Source organism: Zalophus californianus, chromosome 9 (genome assembly GCF_009762305.2).
Source record: "Zalophus californianus isolate mZalCal1 chromosome 9, mZalCal1.pri.v2, whole genome shotgun sequence".
Taxonomy (NCBI): Eukaryota; Metazoa; Chordata; class Mammalia; order Carnivora; family Otariidae; genus Zalophus; species Zalophus californianus.
Window position 1 is genome coordinate 18,402,250 of NC_045603.1, and position 18,737 is coordinate 18,420,986.

At 41.3% G+C, this 18,737-nt stretch overlaps 1 protein-coding gene across 11 annotated transcripts in view; it reads right to left on the reverse strand.

Annotated features, from left to right (window-relative positions):
• STAB2 (stabilin 2) overlaps positions 1 to 8,916 on the reverse strand; it is a 147,214-nt gene extending 138,298 nt beyond the window's left edge. For 9 of the 11 annotated variants that reach the window (XR_003519900.1, XR_003519902.2, XR_003519901.1 and 6 more), the window contains exons 1-3: positions 8,650 to 8,916; positions 4,598 to 4,731; positions 2,464 to 2,579 (exon numbers count right to left, since the gene is read on the reverse strand). Coding sequence is in view for 8 of the 11 variants with exons in the window: in XM_027593931.1 (XP_027449732.1) it covers positions 2,464 to 2,579; positions 4,598 to 4,731; positions 8,650 to 8,727 (328 nt within the window). In the remaining 3 variants the exon portion in view is untranslated. Of the gene's footprint in view, positions 1 to 2,463; positions 2,580 to 4,597; positions 4,732 to 6,430; positions 6,502 to 8,649 lie in introns of all 11 variants that reach the window. The other 2 variants (XM_027593933.1, XM_027593936.1) reach the window with 2 other exon arrangements.
• Positions 8,917 to 18,737: the final 9,821 nt, after the last annotated feature.

The window sequence follows — 18,737 nt, forward strand, 5'->3', positions numbered from 1 at the left end:
TTGGCTTTAACCGTCAGAGGTCTGTTTTGACTGTTGTTCACTCATTCATTTACTCCTAAAACATCATTAAAGTGTTTTTTTCAGTGTCTCTCTGTCAAGTACTTTTTATCTACATGAATGTTTTAAAATCTCCACTACAGTTTTGTAAAGTTGGACTTTGGACCCCCATCTGACAGCTAAGGAAGCTGAGGCATGGCAGGAAGTAAATTGCCCAATGATGGGACTAGAGTCAAGGCAAATGTGGGAGCAGGACTAGTGTCCTTTTGCTCTCTGAGCTGTGGTCTGTCATTCCTGATGTTGCACGCACTGACTTTTGTTGCTGTATTTTGGACAAACCTTTTTCTTCTCTACAGGGGTCTGATCAATAACAGCATCAGATTAGTTTTCATGGGTTAGAAAGAGAAAAGCAAATCTAAAAGTTTTTGTATTATATCAGCATGTCTATAAGAACTTGATGTAATCCTGACCACATTTGGTGCTTAAAAAGTTCTTGAAATCTAGAAGGGTGGGTTAATCACTTGATTCCATTGTAACAAACTCAGAATCACACAGTGTCCACATGCTGGGGTGAAACTGAAAACAGAGAGGTTAATAGAGAGAAAGCCAGGATTTCCTGAACCCCAAACCTTGATCTTTCCAGCACAAGGAGCATAACTCAGGCATTGACTGGAAGGGTAAAGGGACTTGCCAATCAAAAGAGAAGTTAGAAACACATTTGGAGGATCTCCCATTTCTTTCTCTCTCTCTCTTTCTTTCTTTCCTTCCTTCTTTCTTTCTTTCTTGAGATTTTATTTATCCATTTTAGAGAGAGAGAGAGAGTGCATGCAAGCAGGGGGAGGGGCAGAGGGAGAGAAACTCAAGCAGACTCTGCGCTGAGTGCAAAGCCCCTCAAGGGGCTCGATCTCATGACCCTGAGATCATGACCTGAGATGAAATTAAGAGTCAGATTCACAACCGACTGAGCCACCCAGGCGCCCCATCTTTCTTTCTTTCTTTATAAGCTGCTCTGGCAATGGGACAGAGTAGAAAGACAGAAGGCTTTGGTGACAGGCAGCCCTGAACTTGAACTTGCTCTATCATTTATCAGGCCAAAAGAAATTGGTAAGAGATCATCTTCAAATCTCTGATCCCTCATAGGCAAAATGGAGATAAAAATGTCTAGTTCAAAGATTTGTTTTAAGAATTGAATCAGATAATATAGGCCAAGTATCTCTCTGGTACCACATGTCAGCCATGTTGAATAAATGGAAGCTATTATTCTTTTAATCATTAGTTAAAAAAAATCATTAGTTAAAAAAAAACACAACAGTAGGTTTCAACATCATATGTACAAGAAGGGCTCAACTGTATAGAAGGCATATGAAAAAAAAAGGCAGGGAAATAAGCTAAACCATTTAGGATTTCCTATGTGTGACTGAAAGAAGACAAAAAGTCTTTCTAAACTTTACATGCTGTGTGCACTTTGCTTAGATTATTTTAATTTTAAAAAAAAAGCAAAAGAGAACTAATCTCTCTCCTTAAGTGGATTCTGTTTTTTAAAATTTTTATTTATTTATTTATTATTTATTTGAGAGAGAAAGGGGGGGGCAGGGGGAGAGAGAATCTTAAGTAGACTTCCTGCTGAGCGAGGAACCTGACACGGGGTTCGATCTCACCACTCTGAGATCATGACCAGAGCTGAAATTAAGAGTCAGATGCTCAGTCTACTGAACCACCCAAGCACCCCTCCATTTAAGTGGATTCTTTAGGAGATGTTTCATTACATCTAGAAAATGGGAAACAAGTCGTCAATGTGCGAATTAAAATGCCTGACATTTACTCTCCAAGGGAAAAAAGTGATCTCACAAAATTTGCATATCATAGCAAGGACTCAGCCACTATTCGAGTGTTAACATCTTTAATCATGACAGAAGTTCAATTTTAGCTGACAAATGCTATGCTTGACCAAAGAAGTCTAACTGCACCATCAACTCAGATTTGGCTGCTAGTTTTTCTTACAGTGAAACTGGTCATCATAGAGTTTGATATTCCATCCTAAAGACTAGAGTTTTAGTAGTTTCAATGATTATTTGTGCTGCTAAACAATAACTACGGTCTTTGAGATGCTATAATAAAATTCCTTCTTAAAGAAAATTGTTCTCAGGGTTATAGTAGCCCCAGCATTCTTCCATCTTCTCTATGGTCCCTTATCTTTTTTATAAAAATGGATATCCTTTCAATTGTCCCTTTTTCTGACTTGTAAGGGAATTCTCTTAAAAAGAGACCTCTAACTGGAGGAAAGCAGATTTGTTTATAAAAGCTGACAGAGCAAGAAAGATTTTTCTACAGATAGACGGAAATGGAACTTTCTAGAAAAAGGTGCTGACACTCTCCTTTTATCAGACTTCCTTCCTTTCGAGTTTCTGTGAAATGGGACATTGAGAAGCAAGTATCAAAATCCAAGAAAAGCGCTGTGCCACTTACCCATGCAGTCTGGGCCCCAGTGGCCTGGACAGCACTGAGGTTGGACATAGTCCTTCCTACAGATATGGCGGCATCCAGGGAGAGACAGCGAGTACCTTCTGATCTCAAATATGTACCTTGGAGGGGAAGTAGAAGACATAAACCCATGATCAGAGCAATGCAGTTAACTCTGGGCAGTGGGATTAGCCCAGGTTTTTATTTAGGTCTTTCTTTACACTTGCCTATATTTAAAAAAACAGAGATTGAATACATTTTTGTCCAGGGAGAGCAAAACTTAATAATGATTTACCTTCAATTGTATGAAATGGATGAAAAAATCAGAACACAATGCAAATGAAGGTAGAATATCTACAGTCATGTCAGAAGTGAGGTTAGTAGATAGGAAAGAGTGTTAGGTTCTAGGCACATGCTAGAGGTGTACCTCACACTTGTCACAGCCAATACGAGAAGGAAAAGATCATGAGTTCTGTGATGCACAGGATCTCTGGATTTTAAAACAAAACAACTGCTTAGGATTAGCACTTTTTTTTTTTTTGCAGATACTGTAGATGTAGACATTTCCGTGAGAGGCGGTGTAATATAATGGGCAATATTTGCCACCTTACACTCAAGGGAGATGTAATGATGAATTTCTTAGAACGGTTTTTATACCATCTGAGGTGCAGATCTGGAATAGCAATTCTGTAGCGGCAAAATACCATTGCCTATTTTCGGGGTATCTCCGCATGGGTGACTTATTCTAGGATTTGACTTTAGTGTATCTAGAAACAATCCTCCATGAATATCATTTCTTTCAACGGGGCTGTTAAGAATAGTGTGATGCAACTGTGAGTTCAAGGTTGTACTTCTAATCCAGTCCCTGAGCTACTGGCTTTATGGCCAGTCAAGTTGGAGACAGAATTGACAGTTCCTCTGAAAGCTTGAGAATACTGGCAGGGGCATTTCTTCACAAAGATGGGAAAAGGGAGAGCCAAGGGCAGAACAAAACATCCCCTCAAGAGGCAATCTTGGATTTATTTCAGCATAAATGAATGGCAAATCCAAGTCTTCAATTCTAAAACAGAGAGCATGAGTGCAATAATCTTATCCTGGATGTGTGTGTGTGTGTGTGTGTGTGTGTGTGTGTGTGTGTGTGTGTGTGTGTTGGAAGGGGGATGGTAAGGTGGGGAGTATGTAACCAAGTGTCCACCTTGCCATGAAAAATAGTAGCCAGGACAAAAAAGTCCTCAGTAAAGTCACCACATAATTTTAACCTTGAACCCTACATCTTTCTATATACTTTTTAAGAGTTTCTGGTCACAGATGTGTGCCCGCTTTGGTAACTGAATGGTCAACTGTCACATATGCTTGCTAATTCTAGGCCAGTTTGTATTTGGAACCTTTTATAAAACTGATGATTTTGGTTTTAGAATATATCATGGTCACATTAAGCAAACATGAATTTAAAGTAGTGTGATATAACAGTGTTTAGTTTTTATTTAATACAAAATAAGAAATAGTACTGATCCTTCATCCCTGAATCAAGAATGAACTCATTGAGAGCTGTCTAATGTCTAAATTAGTAGACTGAGTGAATAAAACATTGTGTTTACATTTGAGTTGTATGGCTGCTTCCATTAGCTGGTGAGCAAAACTGCTCATCATCCTTTTTGAGGCTTAGCCTTGAATTATGAGGATTTTGAATCATAAGAGGATTTCAGGAATGCAATGCTCACATAAAATGCATGAAGCTGTAATTCCTTTGTCTTCCACTTCAGGTTCTAATTAGTGTCAGGATCCATAGCTAGCTAGTAAGATGACCGTCAGACCCATGGCTTTTTAGTCCATGTTCTGACTAGAACCCTCTCCAAATGAAACAAAACCCAGATTTTCAAAATAAAGAAGGACAAGATGTAGGGAAAATGTTTATTTGCAATGCAATATAGTCAATTCTGTATTAAAATGTGAATCAATAATCAATAATCAGTCAATTTTTTAGATTCAGGGCTGTAAATTGTAAGTTACCTAAGTTTGGACTGAATATAATCTTAAAATAAGGGAAAATCATGGAAATGCTTTGTAGATTTTGAGATGGGAAGTTTCAATTTGGATTCACAATCCCTTAAATTTCAAGACGAGATTTTCTCTTGAGTACCTGCAATCTCGAACCCCCATGGAGCCATTGGTAACCTTGGTGTAACCATCTGGGCAATTAATTCCCAAGTTGAGTGAACAGGATTGGCACTCAGTCCTAATTGTAAGCAGAGATTTCTTATCACATCTTTTTGCCTGCAAAAACATAAAAAAAAAAAATCAAGTCCCATTAGTCGAGCCTTGGTTGGTCATTCTTCCCTATTGGCTTCAAGTCAATGGAATGACAGGGATGACAACAAGGTTGATTGGTAATGACTGGCTAGTTGCTTTCCACCTTATTTAGAAAGAGTGTTGGGATCAACAAGCAATGTCTGCCATTGCTGTGGGTAGGAAGGAGGCTGCTTGTACCACCTGTTTGCCATCCTTGATCTAAAGTCTGGAATTCAGTAAAGCAAGGTAACATCATTACACACATGTACCCAAATGAGAAACCTGAAATATGTCATAGAGTACACTTTCCAAATGGGAAAATTTTAAAGTGATTATTTAGGGTCAATTGGTTGTAGATCAACAGGTCTCAAGAATATTCTTTCAGCATTGATTCTACAGAAATAGTCTAGTTTGGGTGCTAAATGCTATGAAGCATGTAATTCCTACTCTGAAGATGTTTGCAATCTTTTGATTATAATTCAGCTAGACTGTGGGCTCCAAGAGGCAGTGATCTTTTTCTGTTTTGTCCTTGACTATACCCTAAGTACCTAGAACAGTGTCTGTAACATAGTAGAGCTTAGTAAATATTTGTTGATTGAATGAATGAGTTGTAGGAAATACAACAGACACACTAGAAACAGTTGCTTAGCAACATTAGGCAGTAGAGAATTAGCTGCTAGAATGAAGGATGCAGACACATTTTGCTCCTGTCTTCAGGATCCCTCATTGTCCATGGTGTTGATGCTGATCCTCTCAAATGGATTTGGTCCCCTCTCTCAAATCTCCCTCATTTTCCCATCAAGCTTAAGAAGAAGCAGCTTCATACAATGAAGAGAGACCGAATTTGGGAATCAAAAGACTTAAGCTTAGAATCAAGCTCTTTATCTTGCTAAGTGTACAGTCTTTTAATTTTTTTAATTTTAAAAATTTTTTATTATAAATCTTTTTTTTAAAGATTATTTATTTGAGAGAGAGAATGAGCATGAGTTGGGGGGCAGAGGCAGAGGGAGAGAGAGAAGCAGACTCCCCATCAAGCAGGGAGCCCGATGCAGGGCTCGATCCCAGGACCCTGAGATCATGACCCGAGCTGAAGGCAAACGCTTAACTGACTGAGCCACCCAGGCACCCCAAGTGTACAGTCTTGAATGAATTCCTTACCCTTTGTCATCCTCTGCAATGGGGAGATAATAATAACCACTCTCCAGGTTATTGAGACCTTTAAATGATATGACACATGCAGATTGCCTGGCCCAGGATCTGGAATGTCGTAGGCAGTAAATGCTAGTTCCTGTGATGTTTCTCCATTCCCCGCTCCATGTTTTGCTTATTGCCTCTCCTGAGAGGAATGTGCTCCCCTCTCCTCTTGGCTACCCAAACTTCATCCTCCAAGGCTCTGTGTAACAACTCCACAAAACCATACCAAACTCTTCCTTTTCTCAACTTCTACTCTTCATATGGTTGGCCAGTGGAACACATTTCGTTGTCTTTGCTTTTCCATTTAAAAACCCCTTGTGGGAGGGTGCCATGTCTCTTCCTTCTTACTTACTCCTATCCCTAAACAGTACAGGCCCAGCATTAGGTAGGGATGGTGGGAACATCATAACTACTTCTAAGTTTTCTGAAATGGATAAAGGCTGCATAAGAAGAAATTTATTTTTACAGAGAAATTTATGGTTTTACATACTTCCAAGGGCATCATCTTATTTGATCTTGACCATGCTGAAGATAAGTAGGGCAGGTTTCATCACGCCTATTCTAGGGAGGAGAAAACCAAGAGGAGTGGAGGTTCAGTGACTTGCCAAGGTCACACTGTAAGTTCGTGGTCTTCTGATTCCCTGATTCAGTATTCCTCTTTCCTACACGATGTACGGTGGCATATAGAAAAACGAAATCTGTTTGCATGGGCAGCTTTCATTTGGTGATTGTTATGAACCAAAATAGCCCTGGAATGTTCTTTATGGAATAACAATAAAAGCCACCCTTAGCTAGAGTTTGAATCAACCGCCTTTAATGGTCATGGAACCTCCTGAATTTTTAAAGCAGGAATTTCTTTATATTAGGTTTTCCCATTTAGATAGGTGTATGGAAGGACATTACTTTTTCTTTTCTTTCTTAAAAGGTCAGATTTAATCCTCTCTTTTCAAGAAATCTCTTGACTTTCAAGTTATCCTTTTCAAATGGAATGGCTCATTTTATCTCTCATACAGTTTCCTCTGAAAAGCAAACTCAGCTTTAAACACCAGTCAAGGCCTGATTTCCACACTAAAGCAAGCCTTTGCTGATGCTAATGGTGGTGGTGATGATGAGGATGATCATTTCAGCTGTTTGTGGAGCACTGTTGGGGGAGAAACTGAAGTTTTGAGAGACTAGCTAACTTGCTCAAGCTTGAACAGCTAGTAGGCTGTGGAGCACAGTGACTGGTCCTCAGAAATATTTGTTAAATAAACAAACGAGAGCCACAGTTCCAACTCGCTGCTCCCAAACCCTTAAGCTGGAGCACTAAACCATGATCTATCTTCTAGTGTTTTCTTTCTTTTTTTAAAATTTTTTCATTAACATATAATTTATTGTTTCAGGGGTACAGGTCGGTGATTCATCAGTCTTACACAATTTACAGCACTCGCCATAGCACATACCGTCAGTGTCCATCACCCAGCCACCCCATCCCTCCCACCCCCCTCCACTCCAGCAACCCTCAGTTTGTTTCCTGAGATTAAGAGTCTCTTATGGTTTGTCTCCCTCTCTGGTTTCATCTTGTTTCATTTTTTCCTCCCTTCCCCTACGATCCTCTGTCTTGTTTCTCAAATTCCTTATATCAGTGAGATCATATGATACTTGTCTTTCTCTGATTGACTTATTTCGCTTAACACAATACCCTCTAGTTCCATCCACATTGTTGCAAATGGCAAGATTTCATTTTTTTGATGGCTGCCTAATTTCCATTGTGTGTATATATATATATATATATATATATACCACATCTTCTTTATCCATTCATCTGTTGATGGACATCTAGGCTCCTTCTATAGTTTGGCTATTTGTGGACATTGCTGCTATAAACATTGGGGTGCATGTGCCCCTTCAGATCACTACATTTGTATCTTTGGGGTAAATACCCAGTAGTGCAATTGTGTGAAAAGCATCATCAGAGTACTGCCAACTGGGATCAAGTTGGCACTGATAAAAATTTGCCTGGTACAGATGTAGCATCATGTTTAAGTTTTATGAATAATAGAGCAGAAATCATGCCTTGTGAAATGCATTTTAAAAGAACTGCCAGACTGCCTTGCTCATACCCCTTGTTTAGGGTGCCCTTGCTGTACATCTGATACCCAACATGCTCTATTAGGACAGCTCACGTGAGCCTGTTTGAGACACTGGTGTGCTGGTGTCCTTCATGGGAGCTGCTGACATGACTGCCCTGGGTGATTTTACTACAACTTGTGGAAAGTAGAAGGGATGAGTTCCCGAGGCATTCTGGAATACTGGGTTTCTCAAGCAGACATCACCCCGCCCAGAATTCCCCAGAACATCTCTCTACTCATCTGTCTTCAACCACTGTTATTTCCTATATTCAAAATGACACAGTGATGAGATTATTAAAACAAAAGAAAACAAAACAACCTCCCCCCCCTCCGCCGCCCGCCAAGGATATCAACATCAGCAGTGGAAAGAGGAATGTTAGCATTAAATTAGAGCTCCTAGCAAGGGTGGTTTAGCACAGGAATAGAACCAATTGGGTGAGCACACCTTCAGAAAGATGGCACGCCACCATTAGGATCCGATTCTCCACTGGCTTTCTCTTTATTGTATGAAGTCCAGTACCCATGACAACAGAGGGAAGCAAAAAAATTGGACACACCATAAACCTGAAAAATAACAAACTTGCAAGTGTCATCTTACCTGGTCTGTAGTTTCAGGTGGGGAGCAGGAATTGTGTATAACCAATCCAAGAAGAAGAAGTATGAGATTTTGTAGCATGGTGAGAAACTATTTGCTCCTTCTTATGCCAGGCACCTGTCAGAACTATTCGGCTATCCTATTGTAGTCTGATGAACTCCTAGTGAATTCTCATTCATTTCAGTATTTGCCTTTAAACCCTTTCCCCTCTTGTTCCTGAACTGAAGCAGATGATATGTGAGAACTGCCTCGAGACAGGAAAAGTGGCAAATCCAGGGGTCCTGGTGAAGCTGGCCACTCTCAACTCTATATATGTCTTGGTTGAATAACAGGATATCCTGAAGGGGCTGAGGTGGAGACACGCTCTGGAATTTTTGTGCCTTATGAAACTCCCAAGAACAAACTCCTGCCTCCTACTGCTCGGCCCATCCCACTTCTGGTCCTGCCTCATCCTGGACCCACAGCCCCGCCAACATGTAGACGACCACACCATGGAAAACTGCAGGCCTCTGTCTCTGAATTCTAAGTCCCAAGCTTGCTGCCAGGCAGTATTTATGGGAGTGCCCATAAGTGGGCAATGATCCCACAGGGAGAATGTTGCAGAAACTCAGGGCCTTGACTTGGGAGAGGGTGGTAGCCTCACTTGGGGTGGCTGGCAAACTATTGCAAAAAAATGTCTCTTTGCAGTCTCCGACAGTTGGGGTTTCAACTCATCCTTTCCCCTCTTCCATGTCATGTCCTAACAAATGACTGAACCTGTAGGTCTCATCTTCCCCTTCAAGGCCCAGATCAAATGCCACCTCTTATAGGAAGCCTTCCTGTCCTGCCCCTCCAATACCACCTTGGAAACTCTCCCAGCATTTTGCACCTAATACTACAAAAGCCCAGTCATATCTGTCACAATCCATCTGTCTGTGTCAATATCCCATGCCCAGTTGTGAATTCCTTGAGGACAGGGGCAAGCCTTCATCTTCTCTGTACATCTGAGAGCCTAGGGCAGAGACGTGCATTTGAAAACAATAAAAACAAATAGTAACAGTCACCATCTGTTGAAAACTTACTATATGCTAGTCACTATGCTAGACTTCTCCATGGATTACCCCTTTTAATCCTCACAGCTCTTGGTGAAATAGTTAGGATTATTTCCCCCACTTTATAGATAAGGAAATGGAGGCAGAGAGGTTTGGAAACTTTTCTAAGGTCACACAGTTAGTAAGTGGGCATCCAGTTTTCAAACCGTGTGGCCCCAGAACCAGTACTGTTAACCACTACCCTCTACTACCCAAAACAATGAATATTTAATGCATCAATAAGTAGGAGGAGGTGCTCCAGTTTCATGGACATGATGGAAAAGTATCAGACTCAGAACCAGAAAGAATAAAGTCTGGGCTTATCAACAAGATAGGATATGAGGGTGTGTCTCATGACACTGACTTAACTGAGATACTCATGCGTTATAGATACTAGTTTTGGTTAAATAATTCTCTCCCTTTGGTCTTTTTCTCTTTGAATTTTGGAAATAGCATTATATCATATGGGTCAATAATCTAAGAAACTTCTAATACAGACAGGCTCTTCAGAGGCTAACCCAGAGGTCTGAATGGAAGATGCCAAATGAGGAAGTTCTTATAATCCCTTGGTTCAGTGTGTTTCAATCCTGGTTTAGAATCTTGGAGGAGTTTAGAAGAAATTCCCCAATGTCAGACTCTTGTCCAGAACAATCAAATCAGAACTTCTGGGTGTGGGGCACAGAACAAATAGTTTTAAAACTTCCTGGGTGATGCTGCTTGCATGGGACTGTTGCGTGAGGAAAAATGAACAATTATTGAGTGAAGCCAAAGAGATCTTGAGGTTTATCTGTCACAGAGGGTGTGTTACCTTCACTTTCCCTTACACCAGGGCAAGAGGTTGGAGACTTCTTTCTGATTCTTTTCTCCCTGAGGGACATGAATAAATATCTGGGGCTTAGAATGGGCTAGATCCCTGAGGAAATACTAGCATTTCCTAAAATAGTTCTGGGAGATGCTGCAGGAGGATTAGGGGAGGAATCTCTCATCAAATAATTTGGAAAACCCTGCCCTCGATGTCCCTTTCTTATGTATTAACCGTGCTCATTAGCACATTGGACGTTTCTGAGAAGTCCTGCAGTAAAGCATAATGTAACAAAACCAAACGGAAACAGTTCAACATTGCTTAAAGCAGTATTTTCCAGGTTTTTTTTTTTTTTTTAGACCTAGAGATACTTTCTTTTTTTTTCTTAAAGATTTTATTTTTATTTATTTGACAGAGAGAGAGACAGCGAGGGAGGGAACACAAGCAGAGAGAGTGGAGGAGGGAGAAGCAGGCTTCCCGCCAAGCAGGGAGCCCCATGTGGGGCTCAATCCTAGGACCCGGGGATCATGACCTGAGCCGAAGGCAGACGCCCAACGACTGAGCCACCCAGGCGCCCCAAGAGATACTTTCTGTCTTTGCAAACTAAACATCCAGATTCAGTGTTTTATTGATCTCTCTTAGAGAAACAATGTCTGGGATTTTAGCAGGCTGAATATTCTATTTTTAAGTTGCTGGGAAGTAGAAGTCAGCCTGCTAGTGGCCATGGGAACTCTATAGCCTAGGATCTGTTCATATACTTCATTAATTAGTTGCATAAAAAATACATATAACTAACATGGCTTTGTTTAGAAATTGTCTGAATAGTTTTGTTAATTAATTTTATTTCTGTTAAGCTCATTTGATTGCTATGAACAGAGATGCTTCAAGTTATTTCAAACCCCTACCACTCCCTGACCCTGGAATTAACAAGCAAAGCGCTCAGCATGGTGCCTAACACATAGTGGGTGCTCCATCACTCTTAACCATTATTATTATATTATTAAAATATGCCAGTGTCATAGATGGCAGCTACACAGATCTCTACCCTTCTCCCAGTGCAGCTCCGAGTTGGGTCTGGATTTCCTCTTTCCTGAGTCACCCCAGTTCTGCTGACCTGTGGGTCCTCCCTTAGTGGGATGTCACTTTTTCGCCTGCCATCCATATACCCTTTTTGGCAGGTTGTTGTAATCTCTGTCTCTAAACATTCAGAGTCATTTTGAGACAAGGGTTTTTAACCAGCAACATTTCTTTAGGCAGTTTGCTCTCTCCAATATCCCCTACCCTGCTGCTGTCACTTGCTTTAGATGCGGGAGTGGCTTTCCTCCACTCAAGGATGCCCTTCTGCATTCTCATGGCTTCCTGCTTGGTCTTCCTGGGTCCTCCATGCTCCTTTGCTCTTGTCATCTGTTCTTAGTATGGTTACTCGAGAGGGGCTGGTTGTCTCTTGAGTGAGAAGATTCACTTCCTGATTGGAATCTGCAGTTTTCCCGTATTGGGAAAGGCAGAAGATGAATTGAGACCTTTCCTGGGTGACACTGTTGAGCAACTTCTGTGGCCCGAGGATTCTGGTTTGTTAGTGTTTAACTGCTCCTTTCTCTACATGGTACCCACTACTGAGATTTCAGTCATTGGCCACTTTGAGTAACAAAGCATTTCGTGTTTGCTTTGAGTAGCGTGCCAAGAAGGGGGTCATCACCTTCACCATCATTGTCATTGTCACCGCCATCCTCCTCATCACAAACCCAAGCACAGCTTTTATATGTGCCAGGCATTTTTTAAATATTTAACTCACTTTACTTAATATTCCCCACAAGTCTATGACATACATATTATCATTATCTTATCACCATCTCCATTTTGCAGACGAGGAGACTGAGGCAGAGACAAGTTGAGTAACTTGGGTAAGGTCACAAGGCTAGTAAGTGGCGGAACAGGGATTTGAACCCAGGTAGTGTGGAGCCACAGGCTGATGCTGAGGCATTCACGTGACATGCTTTGGTTCTTGAATCTTGAGCAATGTCCTTATGGACCTTGTGAGGTGGCCAACAGGGCGAGAGTTAATGCTTCTGAAGTAGGAAAAACCTAGCCGTTTACATGGGGATCAATTGTAGTTTTTGCTTTGCTGGAAAAAAAGGGCAGAAATGGGGGATTTAAGGTTGATTTTCTGGTTAGAATTCAGGTTTCATTCTCTCAGCAATTTTTGCCAGACCGAAGAAGAAAACGATCACAGGATAGAAGCTGGGTTTTGATCTTTCTTGAGCATCAATCTAGAAAATTGAAACCATTGCTTCACCTAGTTTCACAAATCAAACAGTTCCTAGAACTTTTCCCCTCTCTGAATTTTCATTGTGGGAAGTAAAAATTTAGAAAAGGGAAAATAATCATATGTCCCTGAAAACTTCCAGTAGGAGAAATCAGTCGAAACTCTTTGGAGATGCCTCCTATCCTGACTGAGTCCTCTCTGTCTGATGTGGTCCTTGATAAATTTAGATACTGGCCAACGTGAAGCAAACAGGACTAACAAAACAGGCTTTCAAAATCTCAGTGCATGGTATTAAATCTCAATTTTACCATTAAAGGTAATGTCTCGGTAGGAGAGATGGATTTCTCTGCTTGAGCATGTGGCTTTCATGTGGAGTAAGCATTTTCTTTTTTTTTTTTTTTTAAAGATTTTTATTTATTTATTTGACAGAGAGAGAGAGAGAGAGACAGTGAGAGCAGGAACACAAGCAGGGAGAGTGGGAGAGGCAGAAGCAGGCTTCCCGCCGAGCAGGGAGCCCGATGTGGGACTCGATCCCAGGACCCTGGGATCATGACCTGAGCGGAAGGCAGATGCTTAACGACTGAGCCACCCAGGCGCCCTGGAGTAAGCATTTTCAATGGAATCTAGTTTTATTAAACAAATAGTTTGAGGTTACATTCACCCGGACATTTTTGTGTGGGTGTGTCTATGTACTCATTGGGCAGAATTTTTGGCATCTAAAACATCTTGGCCAAAGTACAAAATACTTCCTTCTCTCCTTTACATCTTATTGTAACATTGAAACAATTCAATAGCTATTTATATTCCAAATATATAAATTAGGAACTCACATTTGTCTTCATTTAAAAAGATTTCTTTCTTGTACTGATCTGCTGAGCAATAATGAATTCTTATTTTCTTTGTCCTTCTCCCTTCCCTGCCTTGGGGAAGAATATCTTGTGTTTTTATGGATCAAAGGACTTCAGTTAAACTAAGAGTAGTCTATAATTTTTTTATCATGTTTTGAAATAACTTGTTTAAAAAGTCTTCAGGTGAAAGTCTAAATAATATTTTATTTAGTTTGATTTATATTGATAGCTGCCCCAAATACCCACCTTTACTTTGATTGTGTAGACATGAGCCATATCTAACAGAATGATTTTTTTCTTGATTGTTATCACACTGTAAGTTTCACTTACTTATTCATTTATTCAACAAACATTTATGGAACGTCAGACATTATGCTGGGCTGGGGCCATAGAGGTGGATAAGCCACGTTGCACTGTGCATTATTGCTTCTGTCATACTTTGGCACGTATTACCTCACTTAAACCTTATTTCAACTTTGAGAAATAGACTTGGCAAAGAGTAGTATTTTGATTTCATAGATGTGAAAATGGGGGCATGAGGGGGTTGAGTGATTTAGTCAGGGTCAATCAGTTAGTATCAACTAGTAATAGATGCCAAGTAATCTCACTCTATCTGCCTGTTAGGGTAGACCGCCATTCTGATACCCGATGCCTAAGCTCATGAGTGGATTATCTGTGGTTCACCTAAGTCAGTCATTAAAATGCTGAACTGAATCGGGTGCTATTTGTTGTCACACTGAAAGAAAGCTGTGGTCGCAGAAGTCTTGAAGAGAAAAGAATATGGTTGAAATTAACCACAGGCATACTTGGACCAGAACTGAGGGTTGGGTCACCAAGTCCCTGTGGTCTATTGCATGGTCCACTGGTCTTGTCATGCATGGCATAATACCGTATGGCTAAACTGGATGGATCAAGGCTCCTTATTTCATATAAAAGATCTTAGCCATGCTCTAGGATCAGATACCACACCAGCACTACAGAGTACGTGGTGAAGCACACACCTGCCAGTCATGCCTCTATCTTAGTGGCTTGTCTAAGCCTAGAATGATCTTCCCTAAAGAGACCCTTAGCTAACTCTTTCATTTCCTTCAAGCCCTTGTTCAAACCCACTCTCTCCATTAAGACCTGTGCAGATTACTCTGTTGCAAACTGCAATGTGCATCCTTCCCAGCCTGGTACCCTCACTTCTTATCTTGATCCTTTTCTTTTTCCTTGGCATGTATCACTTTCCAAGTCACCCTATAATTTGCTTGTTTGCTATACTTATGGTTAGTTCTCTGTCTCTCCAACTAGAATATATGCTCATTAAGGATAGGGATTTTTTTCTGTCTAGTTACCTGATTATCCCAAATACTGGGAATAATGCTTGGTGTATACTAATGATTGACAGAGTGACTTATGGAAGTGAAAGTTTCTCAGCTATATAGATAAGCAGTTTGGATAATTCAACTGAAATACCACCATCCTCAAAAGAATTTTTATTAAAGCATATACCTCCTTTTTTTCTTTAAATCCTCTGAGCCACTTAGAAAATCAGTTTACTCTGCTCTTTGTGCCACTCTGCTCTGCCATAGCTCCTTCCTCTAAGTGAATCATCTGAAATCCCCTTGGTTTGTGTTCCACATCTTATTCTGTTGGATTATTATTATTATTAGATTATTATTGTGATATCTGAGAAATCAAATTCTTGCAAGTATGCTAAATATTTTTCTATTTTTTATGAACAAAGTGATTTTCAACCACAAATTCTCAGACTCTTTCCGTATATGATGAGTATTAGTTCAGAAAAGAGAGTTGGTTTAAAGCAGACAAGGGTCTGGCTCTAGTTCCGCCCCAAACCACTGACCCTGGCCTTGAGCTAAGAAACTGCTTCCGTATGATAAAGTAACGGAATGGGATGATGTGATGCTTCTTCTCCTCTACTTTTACAAGACTGGAAATATTTCTTTTCACATTTCTCAGCCCAAGGGAATTTCTCCCCCTTCTAAACTTCTTTAAGCCTTGAACATTTTGGTGGTTGGCTTGAATGCTGGGTACATCCAAAAGGAATATAGGTAAATTGTTTTCTCCTGCAAGTAATCCGAATTGCTCCAGTCCCTCAAAATTACTTTCTTAAAGGAAACAGAAGCATTCTAGGATTTTGAAGAAAGGGTAGTGGGATATATTTAAGATAAGATTTATTGCCATGGTGGTATTTTGCCCAGATGATTTCATTAGCCCACCGAGGCAGATATCAGGTTGAACCATATGAAATAGTCACTACTTTAGGCAAAAAAAAAAAAAAAAAAAGACTAATACCAGCAACTTCATATGGTGTACCCTAACATATACGTGTTTAGCATTCTACGTTAAACTTTTAATCTTCCTAGAGAAGCACCCTTAGTCCATCGCCATTCCTTAAGGACTGAATTTTCCAGGAAGGATATCATTCTAATGGGGCACAAGGGGCTCAAGCGGCTAACAGTTTTGGTAGAAATGTCATGTCTTCAGGTAGCAGGTACATTGGGGCCCAGGAATTCCCTCCCTGTAATGCTTCCCATCCTACAAAAAGGGCTGAACAAACAGACGGATGAATGCCCATGCCTTTACCTGGCCCCGAACACCCCTCCTGGTTCCTCTGGCCCGTGCTTTGAGAGGGTAAATAGAATGCACCGGTTGTTATTAGGAACTGAGAGGGCAAAAGGGCTTCCTGCACACTCATCAGATATTGGCCTTTTCAGGAGTCAGCTTTCCCAAGCGGGGGATGTGTCCAAACACATGTACCCCCGTCCTCCTGGCCCTTTCCTCTTCCTTTGTTAGTTTAAATCTTTCCATGCTGCAGACTTTTTTGTTTTGTTTTGTTTTTCCTTTTTGTGGAGACCAGTCAGCAGGTCCTGCTTTCGGCAAAACTGTGAAGTAGGCAAAGTTTCTTTTGAGCTTCCCCCTCTCCTTCCCATTCAGGGTTCTCCGTCCTGCCCAGTATGTTCGTCGGTCTACCGCCCGCACCATCCTTCACCCAGGCACCTTTCTGGTTGGCATGTTGTCCATGGGAACGTCCTGATCCTTTGTGAGGATCGTGATCAATTAATTAATGAATGTAAATTTGGTATTTACATCATCATATTTGGTATTTACATGATCATCGTGAACAGCGATCGCTCAACTGCCCCAAATCATTTTTTTTTCTTCTCTTTTCCTCACTGCTGATATCAGCAATTCCTACCGATTCCACCTGCAACGGGTCAGATCTGACTGCGATCTGACCCCTTCTCCTCACCCCCACCACCACGGCCCTTCAAGTCGTCCTCCTCTCTTGCTTCCGTAATTGTGGTGGTCGACCAGCATCCTACCTGACATCCCTCCTTCCACCTCTGCCCTCCCCAACCCATTCTCCCAAGAGCAGTCAGAGTCATCTTTCAAACATGTAAGATCAGGCGTTTCCAGCTTATAGCTCTTGAATGACTTGCCATCCCAGCACTAGCAAGCACCAACCCGTTGCTCTGACTCTGGGTCCTACTGGGTCTGGGCTCCAGTCTTTGCTCTGGCCTCATCCCAGAGCACTCCGTGATGTACTCTGTGGCGACACCCGCCCTGCCTTGATTCTGTGTCTCTGACACCCCAAGTGAGTTTTCGTCCTTGGCATTTTTGGTAGCTATTCCCTGTGCCTGGAATGCTCTTCCCTCTGTTTTTTGCATAGTTGATTTTTTTTTTCTTGTCTTCAGCTCTTATTTAAATGTCACCTCACAGGGAAGCCACCCCCGACTACCCAAGCTAATGTGATCATCCAGCCACTACATCACATCACTCCATTTTAGTTCCCCGCATCTTGTACTTATTTCACGTGATAGCAACTGTCTTTCCTTCACTGGAATGTAAGGTCCTCGACAGCAACTTTTCATAGGCATTTCTAGAAGAGTGCCCGATACATAGTAGACAAATTGTTGTGAATGAATGTATAAGTATTACATGCCCGGCACATAACACTTAGTATGTTATTTAATCCTTTCAAAATTACCATGAGGAAGGTACTATTATTATCTGTATTTTACACATCACAAAACAGAGGCAAGTAGAGATCTTTAAGAAAGGTTGGCTACATGACCTGTGGGGCCCTGTGCAAAATGCAAATGCAGGATCCTTTGTTAAAAAAACAATTAAGAATTAAGGCATTAAGGAGGGCATGTGATGTGATGAGCATTGGGTGTTATACGCAACTGATGAATTGTTGAACACTATGTCTGAAACTAATGATGTACTATGTGTTGGCTAATTGAATTAAATTAAAAAAAAACAAAAATTTCAAGACCTTGGCCGTAGGGCAGATGGAAGGCGTTCTGGAGAGCTAGGAAAATTAAATAGGGTGGTGAAATATTACAGAAAGTAAGCTTCATTGTAAAGGTGAAATGTGAGAAGGACTTCCTGGAGATGAGGCAGTTTGCTAAGTGCTCCAAGAGGAGCACTCCACACAGAGGAAACAGAGATGCAGAGGCCCTCAGGTGGAGGTGGAAATGGGAGCCGGAAGGTAAAGGTCCTCAGTGAGGATTCTGGGTGATATCGGAAGGGTTGAGTAGAGGAAAGACATAATCTGTCTTCCTTAGGAAGCCACCATCCCAGCTGCTGTGTGGAGAATAGGCCTGGGAGGAGCAAGGGAGACCTCCCAGCAGGCTGTAGGACAAGCCAGGTGAGCCATGATGGTGGCCTGAGCCACGGTGGGAACCGCGGAAGTGGCAGGAAGGAGTCAGCTTCTTGGAACATTTCACAATGAGGGCCAAAAAATTGCTGATAGTCTGGATGGGGGTGAGTCAGGAAGAGAGGAGTCAAGGATGACTCCTGTGTTTTTTTGTTTTTTTGTGTGTGTGTGTTTTCTTTTTTTTCTTTATCCTTTAAATTTTTTTATTGTTATGTTAATCACCACACATTACATCATTAGTTTTTGATGTAGTGTTCCATGAGTCATTGTTTGTGCATAACATCCAGTGCTCCACGCAGAACGTGCCCTCTTTAATACCCATCACCAGGCTAACACATCCCCCACCCCCCTCCCCTCTAGAACCCTCAGTTTGTTTCTCAGAGTCCAATATCTCTCATGGTTCGTCTCCCCCTCCGATTCCGCCCCTTCATTCTTCCCC